Source organism: Macrobrachium rosenbergii, chromosome 52 (assembly GCF_040412425.1).
Source record: "Macrobrachium rosenbergii isolate ZJJX-2024 chromosome 52, ASM4041242v1, whole genome shotgun sequence".
NCBI lineage: Eukaryota > Metazoa > Arthropoda > Malacostraca > Decapoda > Palaemonidae > Macrobrachium > Macrobrachium rosenbergii.
In genome coordinates this window covers 10,782,257-10,796,890 of record NC_089792.1, presented here as the reverse complement: position 1 = coordinate 10,796,890, position 14,634 = coordinate 10,782,257, and the positions used below count along the sequence as shown (strand labels likewise).

General features: G+C 34.0%; 1 protein-coding gene across 1 annotated transcript in view; it reads right to left on the bottom strand.

Annotated features, from left to right (window-relative positions):
- Positions 1-14,634, bottom strand: part of LOC136833851 (uncharacterized) — a 339,235-nt gene that overhangs the window by 16,657 nt on the left and 307,944 nt on the right. The window contains exons 18-26 of the mRNA XM_067096153.1: positions 12,314-12,398; positions 11,840-12,019; positions 10,357-10,471; positions 6,327-6,443; positions 5,929-6,066; positions 5,348-5,471; positions 3,274-3,400; positions 2,896-3,042; positions 1,636-1,849 (exon numbers count right to left, since the gene is read on the bottom strand). Of these exons, the coding sequence (XP_066952254.1) occupies positions 1,636-1,849; positions 2,896-3,042; positions 3,274-3,400; positions 5,348-5,471; positions 5,929-6,066; positions 6,327-6,443; positions 10,357-10,471; positions 11,840-12,019; positions 12,314-12,398 (1,247 nt within the window). The remainder of the gene's footprint in view (positions 1-1,635; positions 1,850-2,895; positions 3,043-3,273; positions 3,401-5,347; positions 5,472-5,928; positions 6,067-6,326; positions 6,444-10,356; positions 10,472-11,839; positions 12,020-12,313; positions 12,399-14,634) is intronic.

The window sequence follows — 14,634 nt, the reverse complement described above, 5'->3', positions numbered from 1 at the left end:
GTAAATATCTGTACAAGTACAAATTGCATTAAGGTAAATGATGCACATGGTGTGGCAAGCCAACCCCTCTCTCTCTGGTACAATATTTTTAGTGACATTTCAATAATGCAGTACAGTACTGTATTTAATAAGGTAATGTAGTGTTGCACACATACATTGTTCAGCTTTGTGTATGTACAGTATTTGTATATGAACATAAATGCATTACATTAAGGTAAATTACTCACTGTGCATTTGCTTCCCCCCCCCTCCCCCTCTCTCTCTTTTACAGTAAAAAATGCAATGTTTTGCATTTTCTACTGAAAAAAGATGAGAGAGAGAGAGAGAGAGAGAGAGAGAGAGAGAGAGAGAGAGAGAGAGAGAGAGAGAGAGAGAGAGAGAGAGAGGGGGGGTAAGCAAATACACAGAAATGCATTGCTATGAGTAGTTTCAGTGTGCTTGTGTCTGCACTCTAAACCCTACCACTGGAGATAGGCAACAGCAAAATAATGTTTGATTTAAGAAGTAAGGACTTATAACAACAGGAAAACATGTGTTGTTTAATTATCATGAATGACAAGATGACATTTCTGTATACACGTTTAACATTTTAGAAAGATATCTCTCATGCAACTGGCAACTTCAAAGGACTGCCACCCCTTTGTCCCAAGGTGCAAGTTATGAGGGATCTTGCTGTAATAGTAATGGAAAGAGTAGTAATACAGTAATAGTTATATCTTTGTAAGTAATGGCACAGTAATATTACAATATGATGGAGCTTGGCTAGGTACAATTACTGTTAGTCTAAGGCAACTAGGTAATCATTAGCCTACCAGATACCTCAACTTTCCACAACAGATCCTGGTGATATATTTTTTTGAGCCATTTTTGTAGGGAAAAGGTCTTACATACCATCAAATACTGTAAATCAACCATGCAACTGCTACTATGGTTTTAAGTGGCATTTTTGTCCATTCAGGGGCACGGCCATGGATGAAAAGCCATATACTCTTAATCCCTTTATGTTGAGAAGCTCAAGACAATGAGGTCTCACAATGACATACCAATAACTAAGAACTCTTCTTAATGGTAACAATCCAGAAAGGAATATAGTGCGATACACCAAAGGAGGACAGACAAAATATCGAGAAGGAACAGTCATATTAAATATTGTACAAGAAAATGAGAGAAACCAAAGAGTAATGCATTGTACGACTATTAAGTTGCTTCCTTAACTCCAAGAGAGATGCATGTAATTAGAGTAACCTAACAATGACAAGAAAAAGGTAGCAGAATAAGAAGCAATTCTCATAGGGGATAGAGAATCTTGATAGACCACTATGCAAAATGTAAACGGCTTCTGTTTAATGTGGCAGATGAGGTTACAAGACAAAAAACTGAAAAGTTGCAAGACCAACTAAACTGAAGACTAATTCTTAAGCTCAAAACTCATGTAAGTCATAAATATGTGCTTATCTTAGACTCTTTCAACATGATATTCTGAACACAATTTTTCAAACAGTCTTTACTATCACTGTAAATATTAAGTGATAATGATAACAAATGAAGTTAGTTACCATACTGCAATAAGTTACACTTTGTTAATGGGAAACAATGTGACTAAATAAAAAACTAAATGCAATGTTGTTACCTTACCTTTGTATTGTCCTCCACTGTCAAGTAGATAGAGAGAATCAGTGGTAATTGCACGATTAGTTTCAGGCCTAGATTTGTAGTGAATAACAGCTCCATTTGGCCCAAAAGCACTTATTGTTCCAAAAGAAAGGCCCATAAAATCTTCCTGCTGCATGCGCAATTCTTCTAGTGCATCTTGAGCTTTCAATTCATCCCATTCCTTGCCCTCTTGAATCTAAATAGGAAGTGACATGCATTGAAAAAATGAAAAGAGAGAGGTGGAAATCAATACACATACACTTTACTTTCTTTGGTGGCCTTACACCTCATAACCAAGAGCGCTTGTGTAAACCATTAAGACCGGCAAGAATCATGCATATAGTGCTGCTTGAAAGGATTCACCCAAAAAACACCTTTTCCAAAAAAAGATGTGGGATGTTAAATAATGAAAAGAGAAGTGGATTTCCTATATCAGAAATAGAATTTCACTCATTCAAAAACCACTGTTACTTATAATGCACAGTCCTTGAACTGTCAAAATAAGAAGACTTACTAACTCAAAGTTGTTTATCTCCATTTACTGTTGTGCTCTCCTGTATCATCTCTGAGAAATGAAACTGTTTATACTTGAATAAATTCTACCCTGTTTTTGACCTATCAGCAGCTAAAAGGGGTGCACAAGTTAATTTTTTTAAATACCTTTACCACTGATTATTTTCTGCTTTTATTTCTATGCTTCCCCTATGGTTTTTAAATAAGCATTCTGGTATACAAAGCTTTTTATTTAGTACTCTGGTATACAAGGGCTTTATTTTTTCCTAGTTCTGCTAATTCTTTTATTACAAGACAATTTCTGCCTTAAACATTTATGATAAATTTCTACATGATTTCTATCATACTCCAAAAGCAGCTTAGTCTTCTCTTTATATGATTACAAATAACTATTAACAATGAGATTCAGTGAGGTTTCAAGACTGTCTACCTTACTTTTCACCTGCAAAAGTAATTCTGTTTATCTCAATAGTTCAGCATTCCTCTTAAGCTATGGTGATTGTGCTACCATCAAACATATTAAGACATTAAAAAACTGTCTAGTGAATCATTACTTGGGGATACTAAATCTTCTCTTCTTCAACTAATTCAGTAGTTAAGCTAAAAAGTAACAGCATAACTTTTATAAGCTAGCCAGATTAGTCTTGTAATATCTTATGAACCAGTTATTCACCTTGTAAAATAATTCATACTTGACTCAAACCTAGACTAGAATAAAAATGTCCTTACCTCTTTTTCCAGTGTAGAAAGGAACTCACATAATGCCACAGCATCTTTCACATGAGCATTTATCATGCCATTAATTTCTACTGGGTTTTTCCGTGCTTTCATCAGCAAGACTGGGGAAACAGCAACAAGACGTTTATCTTCAGGTACCTACGGATAAAACGTGAATATGATGGAATGATAATACTCTTTGTAATCAGTATTAAGTTAAAAACAATTTATAAACAATTAAAGAACACAAAGGCTGTCATATCAAAGTTGAAGAACCATTTTGCTATGAAATTTGTAGCAAGTACCCGAATCTTGAAATTCATTTGACATCTATTATACAGTATAAGCACTTAATGAAAATCTTCCTCCTAAAAACAGAAATGCACTTACTGCAGAATAGATGGCATAAGATACACCTCCTGAATATGAGTATTTAGATGGCAGCATCACTTTGGTTATTCCATGGTCAACCTCCAATGCTTGTAAGCGGTTCAGGATGGTAGAATAGCCACTAATCCTGTTTGGAATTAAATCTGATTGCTGTTGATTGCAAAGGCATGCTCACTAATTCTAAAAGATAAACAATAACATGATGATCAAAGATAAAACAAAAGTTATAAATTCACTTATTCTGAAAGATCACATCATAACAAATGATTGAACCTGTGAGTACATTCAGTCTTGAACACCTGATATTTTATGGTTGTTAAAATAGGTGAGCAAACTGCTTAACATATGTGTAAATGACAATATAACAATCACTGAGAAAATGTAGTAAACCAAGATACTGAGACTAGGTTTGAAATGGTACAATTCACAGTTAAATGCATTTAATATACTGTACTAGGAAGATGTGAGGCTACTTTCCAAACTGGGGTATGGTTACAAAGCAAAACATGTCTAACATCTTTTAAATAATGAACATGGGGTCAGATGTGATTTAGAACAAGTTCTTTTCAGTTGTTTATTACTGTTCTGATACTTAACATAAACATTTTAAAAGATTTGTCAGAATAATGTGGTAGGTTTTGGAATGATTTTTTATAAAAGGTATCAGGTGTTTTGAGATGTCAGAATAATGTGGTAGAGGTTTTGGACTGGTTTTTATGAAAGGTAACAGGTGTTTGAGATGTCAATGGCAAAAATTATGAATGGAGTAGGGTAAAAATAATCTCAGAAACTTCAGGAACACTACTTGAGATGTAAAATGACCATGGTAAGTCTGAAAGACCAATCCCCTTTGTGATGAACTAAAAGGGGTCATATTTCCAAGACAAGTATTAAGCCATATAACTACCAACTAAGCAAAACTTATGGAAAAGCACAGAATGCAATTTATCTTTAAAGTCTGAATGGAAGTATGTCTGTATGGGCATGGATGTAGACCTGCTTACTCTGTTTAAGACCCTTTCCCTATAAATTACTAATTACTAATGTAAAGTGTTCCTGTCAATGGGTTCATTAATACTGTTCCCTGCCCTGACCGAGCAGTGTATTATGGGTGTGAACCTTGGTGCAATGAGGGAAATTCTCATTGCAGCATTGTCTGATATTTAATGAAGAGATCAAGTACATTTCTGAGGTAACTTAGCCGACCATAATGGCCATGGTTCAGTTTTGCTCCTTCTTATGGACCTACTACATTCTTGACAGTTTTTCTGTTTGAAGAGATTAAAAATCTGATTAAGAATCTAGGTTGTTCTGTACCTGACAGTTTTTGTCTTTAAAATTTTTTTTAAAGAATAAATTAGGCTTAAAATTCACCAAAGGGCCTAAAGCTTATAAAGCCAAACTGATTTTGGGATTTTAGGCAATGGAAAGTTTATGTTCATATTACACCAAAACTTACTCTTAATGTCCCATTAAGCATATTTCTAAAGCAGTGCAGCACCATTGAGACCAGTGTCCTGCTAAAGGTACTATCCCTCACTTGCACTTTATTTCACACTTGTCATAGAAATACTGTACAATGATATAAATGATAAGTCTTACTTGACATTCATGTTCTGTTACCACAATTCTGAGATGTAGTTTGGTTTTCTTGTAAATCTGTAACATCAGTGATTAAAATGAAAACCTGACCACAAACAAAAGAGCTTATATCTTATATACATCAGAAAAATCAATTCTGCATTCTGGTTTGTCCACCAGAGAGAGAATTCTTTCACATGGCAGTTACAAGATTTAATCTAACCATTGGTGCTTTGTTAATCTTTCTGTATTTTTGAGCTGGTTCATTCAATCCCAAGTTCCTTTGAAAAACCTTGTATTAAAAGCATTCTGAATGTACTTTTAGATATATATCAGTGTAACCTCTGTTAGAGAAAAAGCATACTCATTTGATTTTTTGTAATAACATGTCAAAAGCCAGGTATAAGGTCAGTCTGATTTTATGATAAAGCCATGAGATACATGGCTAAAAAGATAAAATAAAAGTGCTTAAAAACATTATCAACCGACTTACAAAACACACTCCTCTTCACCACATCTGTTGACATTGAGGTGATTGTCTACTGCAGGTGTAATCTTGCCATTTGGAATGAGCAGCTCAACACTGTTACGACCAATAAACACATAAGCCCGGAACACTGTTGGTAAACATGCAAAACTTTTGATGAGGGTACTGATATAATTTTAACCATGATAACTCCAAACCTCATCTTTCTTACCCTATTGTAAGTAAGTAATAATAGTTGACAACTCTATTTTGTAAGAAACTAAATATATGTAACTAATTTTCCACATCAAACACAATTTGCTGTACAATATATACTTCAAATAATATAAGAAAATATTTTTAATAATGAAATGACCTGCCAAAAGAAGTACATAGTAATGTATAAATTTGTTCTTACTTTGATATATGTAGTTAGAAAGTAAACAGTTAAAAATTAAAAACAATTCAATGAAGTTAAAATTTTTCCATGCACCATAAATATTTGAAAATCTTGTTACATTTTGGAGGGTTCAATATACTAATTCCTGTTTTATAAGTTTTAATTTTTTTGCCTTGATACCCAAACAAAATTCAGCATCATCACGTACTAGGGTTATATGGTGTATGACTTCCACGTAGGTTTAGAAGCCATGCAATTTCATCAAGCTGTGAGAGGACCAGCAGATCTGCTCCTTTGCTTTCCATTTCTGCTCTTACCTCTGCTACTTTTTCTTCCCATCTCTTTCCTGATAACAAATTTTCAGAGTCACTGAATCAAATCACATACAGTATTCTTGTTCACAATCTTTTTATGACTGAATATTTTTGCTGTATTCAAATACTTTGATTTTAAATTTGTTCCACTCATCATTAATAATTAAAAGCAATTAACCATTTAGATTTCTTGTATACATGCAAAACTTACAAATACAATAGTAAGAAAATCTGCACTTCAGGGATGAGTTACAATGTAGCAAAACCAACAAAAAAAAAAAAAAAGCCTTGCCTGCAAACTGTAACTCATGAATAAAGAGAGGATCTTCTGAATAGGATGGTCGCTCATCTTCTGGCCACACCAGATCAACTAGATTTGTTTCCTCTGGTATAAACTCAATACCTGTTTCTGCAAGCAAAAACACTGGTGTGAAGACAATTTTATAAAGATATTCACAACCTGACAAATGTTTTAGTACTGTGGTACAATCTTGAACAGAGATAACGATCCACAAGAAATTAGGTAAAACCATACTTACAAACAAAAGGGTAACAAGTGAAAGTATACAGTAGGTAACATAAATTAAAATTGTTACCTTGGATTTATGTTTTACAAACATAACACTCTGAGTGTAATTAGGAAATGTGGTTTGAAAAAGAAGTTTTGGGGAATTTGGCATTGCCAAACATGCAGCTCAATACCATACATTCAAGAAGCTGATCTATGTGAATATTAAATGCTTTAATATACCTTCGGAATTTCATAGTCTTTGAAATTGTAAGGATTATATGCTGTTAAATTTTTTGTGCAATAGCAGAATGAATCCATGACTACCAAAAGTTTGACACACGAAAACATTTACCGAGTGGTGTCACAGAACTCTGGTTGTTCTCATTTTGTTTCATGTTACGGTACTTGCTGAATGGCATATCTCTGATTGAGTGCTCAACTTGACTGAAAGCTTCTAAGATTATCTGAGCATGGTCTTTCAGTGATTTTGAACCCTTTATTTTGAACATAACCTAGTGACTTAGGTTAGGTAAAATGGGTTTCAGGGGTACAGCCCTTGGCCTGGTATGGACTGGTTGCCCTAAGCAAAGTTCAGTTAGGTTGCAACCCCATGTTATGCCTTAACTTATTGGGCCCTTAGTTAGGTTAGGTTGGGGGGGGGTCCAGCAGCCCCAGCTTAGTAAGGACAAGCACCCAAAGTTAGATTAGTTTGGGTTGAATACTTCATGTTTTACTCATTTTGTGTTTTCCCACACCTAAAACACACTATTTCCCTTCAACGTTACCCAAAAATTGTAGGATATAAGGGGGGGATTCATTGTCTCTAAATCTACTAATATGCTGCTGAAATGGACATCCAAATGTTCTCAGTAAACATTAAAGCATAAGGAAATAATATTTTTGACTCCAAATGTGATTACCAATAAAATTTGGTATCAAAATACAAATTCCTCTTATATCTAGGCTATTAGTATTTAAAGCTGCAAAATAGTCCACATCCTCGAAATGTTTGTGGTATCAGCTGATATTCTGGAGACATGACATTTGGTACAAGCTCTTGGCTCCAATTGGCCTGTAACACCTACCTATTTCTAGCCAACCAGAATTTTTCTGGTTAATGGGAAGTAATTTTCCATCTTGAATGGTAAAACTTTACTTTCAACCAAGACGTCGCCTTCTGGACTTGAAAATATAATATTCCTAACGTTTCTGACGCTCGTTTTGCTAACAAATGACAAACCAACCACACCTAACCTGACACAGGATACTAGGTCCTTATCCTAGTGCCCACCGTTATTTGTTTTAAAACATTCCTTGAACTTACCTTACTATCAATGAGCACTGTCAGTGGGATTAAGGTCTTTTCACGTCACTAGTTTCGTGTTTTCCCAAACCCAATAACCAACTCTCACACAGTGATCACCCAAAATATAAGATATAAGAGTAGTGTCCACTATCTCTTTAAGTACTATACTTTTGCTACAAATGAATATAACTGGAAAAGCTCAAAACACTAATTAAAAAATGGGAAAATGTTATTTTCTGGTGGAAAATGCGATAATGGTTTACAGTACACTATACCGTCTTCGACTTCTCAGTTACAGTATAATCAGTATTATGTATTACAGTACTGAGGCGTACAAATGCCAAGGCCCAAGGACAGTGAAGGACTCACTATTTCAGAAACAAGGACACTCTAATACACGGTCACGGATTGTTTTGACTTCATTTGAATAGAAACGACATTTAAGGGCTTTTGTAATAATAGAAAGTGACAAAGAGGTGGAAGTAAGAGGGGTACCTATAGTTAAGGATCCAACTTCAAGAAACGACAAAAAATTGAATATTTCTTGGCTAAGAGAGACGAGTTCTCTGTAGAGCCACTGGGTAACCTAGTCATGATAAATCATTAATCAACAAACAGATTAAAAAAATTAATAATAAAATATATGCAATGAACTGTCGAAAAGTGTAAAAAAAAATATTCGAAAATATTTGCTTAAACCTCTTTGAGCACACTCGAGCATAAGCTGGAAAAGGCTGGAATATACATACATGCCATGGTTCAAAAATGATAAGCTGCTCTTCAAAAAGAACAATTCCTCTTTTACTTGGAAGTTGGAAGACATATCTAATTTTCTTTAACAAGTAATGGAGGACACTTCAACACCTGAACAGCCCCCAATTAGAAGGCAAAAGAATCTTTATAAAAAGGTCAGAATGAACACTTACTGTAGCAAGAAAAAAAGGTCAGAATGAACACTTACCGTAGCAATAAAGTGCAGAAGTGCGTTAGGAATTACAAAAAATTCACAACGTTGGGAGATCTCCAACATGGCTTTCATAAGTAAGTGACATAGGCATTAGTGAAGCCATACATTTAAGCATCATTAAGCTACTATGAAGCAATGAACTCCAGCAAGTCCAAATTAATCATAAGTGAATTTTGAAGTTCCCACATCCGAAGTAGAGATTACTTACAAATAAATTGGAAGAGGTGGAACACTTGCAAAATTTGCAAAATCTGCTGGGAGTGCGCTAGAATAAGTGAAGTGTAGGGTAGGTTGGTTGATCAAATGATAACTGATCAACTGATGACTGATGAAAAGAGTATCAAAGTACTTTAAATATGATGGTAAATAATGTCACAAGTGAAAGAGTAAACAAAAGGATTTTTTTTTGTCTGTAAGATTTCTGTATTTAAAGATATACAGTCATCTCTTATTTGCTAGTTTCGCCAAGTAAATTATGTCTTCCAGTTATTTCACATAGGATTTTACAGGATTTTACGTAAATGGAGAGAGTTTACCTATGTCCAACAAAAGCACTATTCACGTTATAGCGTTAAGTTTCAAAAGAACTCCATTAAAAATTGCCACAGACTAAAAAAAAAAAGCAAGAAAAGGAGAGAAACATAACATCAGTATTATGTTATGTATCACAATTTTCCCATAGGACCTTTGTCAAATGCTGAACGTTCAATCACATGTAATGAATGCCTGACGATTTACGAATTTAATAAGATAGCGCTTTTTACTTTAGGTGTGTATATACAGTGTATATATATATATATATATATATATATATATATATATATATATATATATATATATATATATATATGTATATTTTAAATGTTTCTTATGCTTGTGTGTGTGTGTGCCAGTATGAAAACTTAATGTGTTTGAGAGTGTGTTTTCACAATTTTTGAATGGTTTCTTATGGTCAGAATGTTTCGGGGTTAAGTTTTCTACAGGCTGTAGGCCTCTTAATCCCCGAATGATTCAAGTTGAAACCATTCAAAAAACCCTAAAAGGAATATTGACAGAAATGAGGTTATTCATCATACATACATACATCTCATCGGGGATTAAGTTATATATATATATATATATCATATATATATATATATATATATATATATAAACCATTACAACATATATAATATATATATATATGATAGAAATGATTTATATACATATATACACACATATATTTATACTGCATATATATACATTTTATATATTTATTTATATTATTATATATATATATATATATATAATGTTTTATATAACATATATATATATATATATATATATATATATATATATATATATATATATATATATATATACATATTATTTATACATATTTTATATATATGTGTATGTATGTGGATATTGGTATATCAATGTATACATACAGTAATACATAATACATATCGCTTCTCCAGAGATAAGCCATCAAGATTTCACATTTCTCAAAAATACCTACACTTTGTGCCCATTATGCCCCAAACTGCAACATTTACCTGAAATTTCTTTTTCATAGGATTTCCATAAATCAGCACTGAGGAGTCTTGGGTCCGCTCCAACTTGTGATCCATTGGAGAGTTCTTGTTTCAGCCACTCTGTCAGTGTCGGAACCTTGAGGAAAAGTCAGGGAGAAATAATGAATGCAGTTAATGTAAAAAGACCATATTTTGTGAAAAGCTATATTGAGAACCCTGCCCTAAATAATGGCAGAAAATATGGGCTAATATTGTTAAGGCACTGCACAATAATTCCTCTTGAAAGGCAACAGAATGGCACATATATTGCAGCTGAGAGTTCTTCTCGACCTTTTCATAAATTAAGTAATGGATATGCAATTTCTTACATTCTTCTTTGAACAGATAGAACGGAAGTGTAAGTGATTAATTTTGTATTAATATAAGAAGGTCGTTGAGTAACTACTTGATAATGTACAGGTAACATTATTTTTCTTTACTTTATTTACAACGTTTCTGTCATTACATCAAACCCGTAAAGGATTACTTGGATAAACCGTACATCATAAAGCCTTAAAACATATGAAGGCAACATGGAATACACGCGATAACATTCCCTATTACTGAAAAAATCGTCAACCACCTTCTATACTCATTATTTTTATATCAATGCTTAAGAAGGTTTGAGCATTGGCTCTTGATAGTCACCTCTCAGGTAGCTAAGTCAGAGCACAGAGGACGCTATGGTCTTGCTATGAAAAAGATTATTCATTTAATAAAGTTACTTTACACGATTTTCTTGAATGCTTTACATAGGTGTTAAAAAAGGCAAGAAAGGCATGCTAAAGGTTGCTGGGTAAGTAAACTTTTCATCCTTGATAATGCGGTATCAATTAATCAGTTAATAAATCACAAATTGCTTACCAAATATCAACCCGGATGTGTGTCACTTTTTAACTACTATTTGAAATCTCCCTTTCTCTATATATGAACATAATCTTAGTTGTTTCTTCAATAATGCTAGGAATATTTACTTATGATAGTTTCATTTTACGAGTTTATTGGTACCTGATGTGTGGTGTATGCTCACGTATACAAGTATAAGTGACATCCTTTAAGTTTGTGCAAGAAATAGGGGGAGAAGGATTCCCTTAAAATCTTGAAATGCAAAATCAATCTAAACTCTTTAAGAGGAACACAAAAAAACTGAATCCATGAATAAAAGTAGCAATCTACGAATGCACAAGATTAAATTTGATTTCGGGAAAGCTATAGTTTGTTTCTTCTGCCTCAGGAACGTCAACCATTCCCCATTAGACACAGAATTATGCCAATTATTCAGCAGATTTTGATAAAGGAAATGTCTTTGGAAAACCTTGAAGAGTTATCCTGCACTGGTGCCAAGATACTTTATAGCAAGACACAGTAAGTTATTCCTCTTGTCATTATGAATTCGGTACCTGAAAATCATTAAGATATCGCATCAAAACATACATATTTCTCACGTAACTAAGCAGCTACTTACCCCGTCAGCTCGCTCCTTCATGAGCAACCACTTGCAGTCGAGTTCTTTTTCTGCTTGCAGGAAATATCTGCCATCAGTCCACAGTGCTTGCTTGTCTCTCGTTACTACAACTGTTCCCGCACTCCCGGTGAAACTGCTAATGTACCGAACTCGTTTGTCAGCCTCCGGTACGTATTCACTCTAGAACATGAACCAAAAGATCAAATTCGACATTCGTTCTCAGTCCGCACAATGTCCTCTCAAAAATTAAGATCTTTCAGATTTTAAATGATTTAATAGTGGTGTAATTCCTTCTTGAACTTGGGTAAGCAAGCGCAATTGAACAGCTGGTGTACTCAACACCATACACGCATGATATCAACTGGAAGTAATTTCTTCTAGGTCTTAAATTAAATCAAGGATTTTGGAAAACTGTAGTTATACTCTGGAGAAATTTAAGTATACCCTCAGAATAGTACTTTTTATCTGCCTTACCTGATGAGCATCTCCAGATGGAATGATATAAGCATCCAGTCCGTGTATGGTCATCTCCCTACGAAGTCTTTCAACCCTGAGCATAAAAATAAAAAGAAATCAGCTTTACAGACATTATATAGCGTATTATAATTTCGAGAAAACTATTATTAAGTGAAGATGATCAAGAAGATGTCTTCTTTAGCTCATAAACCATGGGCAAATGATGTAAGTAAAAATGAATGAATATTAAAATGAGAAAAAGGTTAGAAAAATATAATGTGCATTGGCAAGCAATTTATGGTGCTACATCATTTTTCAATGATGTTGATCGGTACCACCATCCATATAAAAAACTGCCAAACAGATGATATATTAGTGTAGTTGTCTAATTCCCTACATTTAAATTAATATATGGCTAACTTTCACAGCAACGCATTTTGATTTTGATGGTATTAAATGTTTTGTAACACTAATCGGAAGGTCGCTTATTTGCTAAATAAGCTTCCACAGAACGGACGACCATGTGGAAGAGAAGAGAAAAGGAGAATTAAAGCAAACTGAGCATTGAACATTATAAACAACCACTGTGACAAGAAGAGCCCTGACATACATAAGCTGTAAAAATGGCGGTAAAAAAGAAAACATTGTTTCGTCTTATTTACTTACAGACTAAACCTTCAAATTAATAAAAACATTACTCCAAGTTTTCACAACAAAGGAATCAAGTAATATTTGGCACTGGGCAATGAGATACCTTTATGCATTCTGCCAAATTAGTGGCATACCTTGACTGACGGGACACTGGCACCCAGGATATCTGAATTCATTGTTGAAGTAAAGCCTGTGAAATACAATCAGCTGACCTATGATGGTCTAAATCCTGATTACCGTTGTCAGGAAAAGGTAAAGGTAAAGGTAAAGGTAAAGGTAAAGGTAAAGGTAAAGGCAAAAGGTTAAGGTAAAGCTAAAGGTCCTGTGATGTTAGTAGGAATGGAACGGAATATAGTATTTAGGCCAAAGGCCAAGCGCTGGGACCTATGAAGTCATTCAGCACTGAAAGGGAAACTGACAGTAAGAAGTCTGACAGATGTAACAGGATGAAAGCCTCGCAGCTGCACCTTGAAACAATTGTTTTTGGTGGTAAATATGACATGCTATGTATAAAAAAACAGATTACAAACAGCTTATTATCTACCAAGAATGAAAGCAACAGTTGTAAGTTCAGATTATTGTAGAACATATCTCCGAGAGGCAGTCCTCCTCACTGCAATTTGAGCGGTGTTCCAGAGGGATTTGCCGTTTCTTGCGAGATGACACAGAATTTTCGTCTTCAGAATCTGCAGGAGACATCGAATCATATGTTACTGTCCAAAAACTGTACTTGTGTTTATATATAATGCACATGTGTAAATACTTTCAACGACTAATCCATCAAATATCAACAAAAATACCCTTTTGGTCTTTTCCATTGCAGAAAGATTGCTTATAAAACAAAGGCATTTCCTCTTACACTGGAATGAAAATGTCAAAGATTTTATTTTTTTAAATTCTGCGACTTTAATTTTGAGCATCTCCGAGGGATTTTCGTTTTGCACAAGGCGAAATCTGTAGAAGAATCATATGTTACTGTCCAAAAACTGTATTGTGTTTATAGGAAGCTTTTTCAAATGTTAAGAAAATAGCATAAAGCAAACCATCAATTAGAACGTAGCAAATGCCACTGGAATAAATAAACTGCAAAATAATACGGAACAATTTTACAGTTACATAAAAAGCATGTTACTTTGCAAAATCAAATTGTCTTAATACATATATGTCAAGAATATATATATATTAAGTGACTATTTATCATGCCCAAATTATAATATAGAACAGGTTTTGCCACTGGGTGCAAAACCTGCTCGTATGAAGCACCAACACAGATTCATTGCAAAACACGTGAACAAAAAAAAAAAGATACAATGCCACAATCAATGTTGCAACATTAAAGACAGGTGAGAAAGAAAGAGCACTGGTTATTTAACCATGAGACATTAGGATTATTTAGCGAATCGTTTAATGAATTAATTCATGACTAAGTTGAGGGAAAATGCACTCCAGATGCAGTTCAAGATCAGTGTTTAGGAGGAGCAATGAAGTTTTCCTTTTTTTTTTTTTTGAGTTTGCTTCAGACATCATGTTGATCTGCAAAAGTTTTCTTTCTCACTCGCTTACAACATAAAGCCAACAATTACATAGAGAAAGTACATTCTCCATTATAATTTCAAATATAAAAAAGAAATTAAAACTATGGACACCAAACACCGAAGACACACAAAATAAAATAAAATAGCCAACAG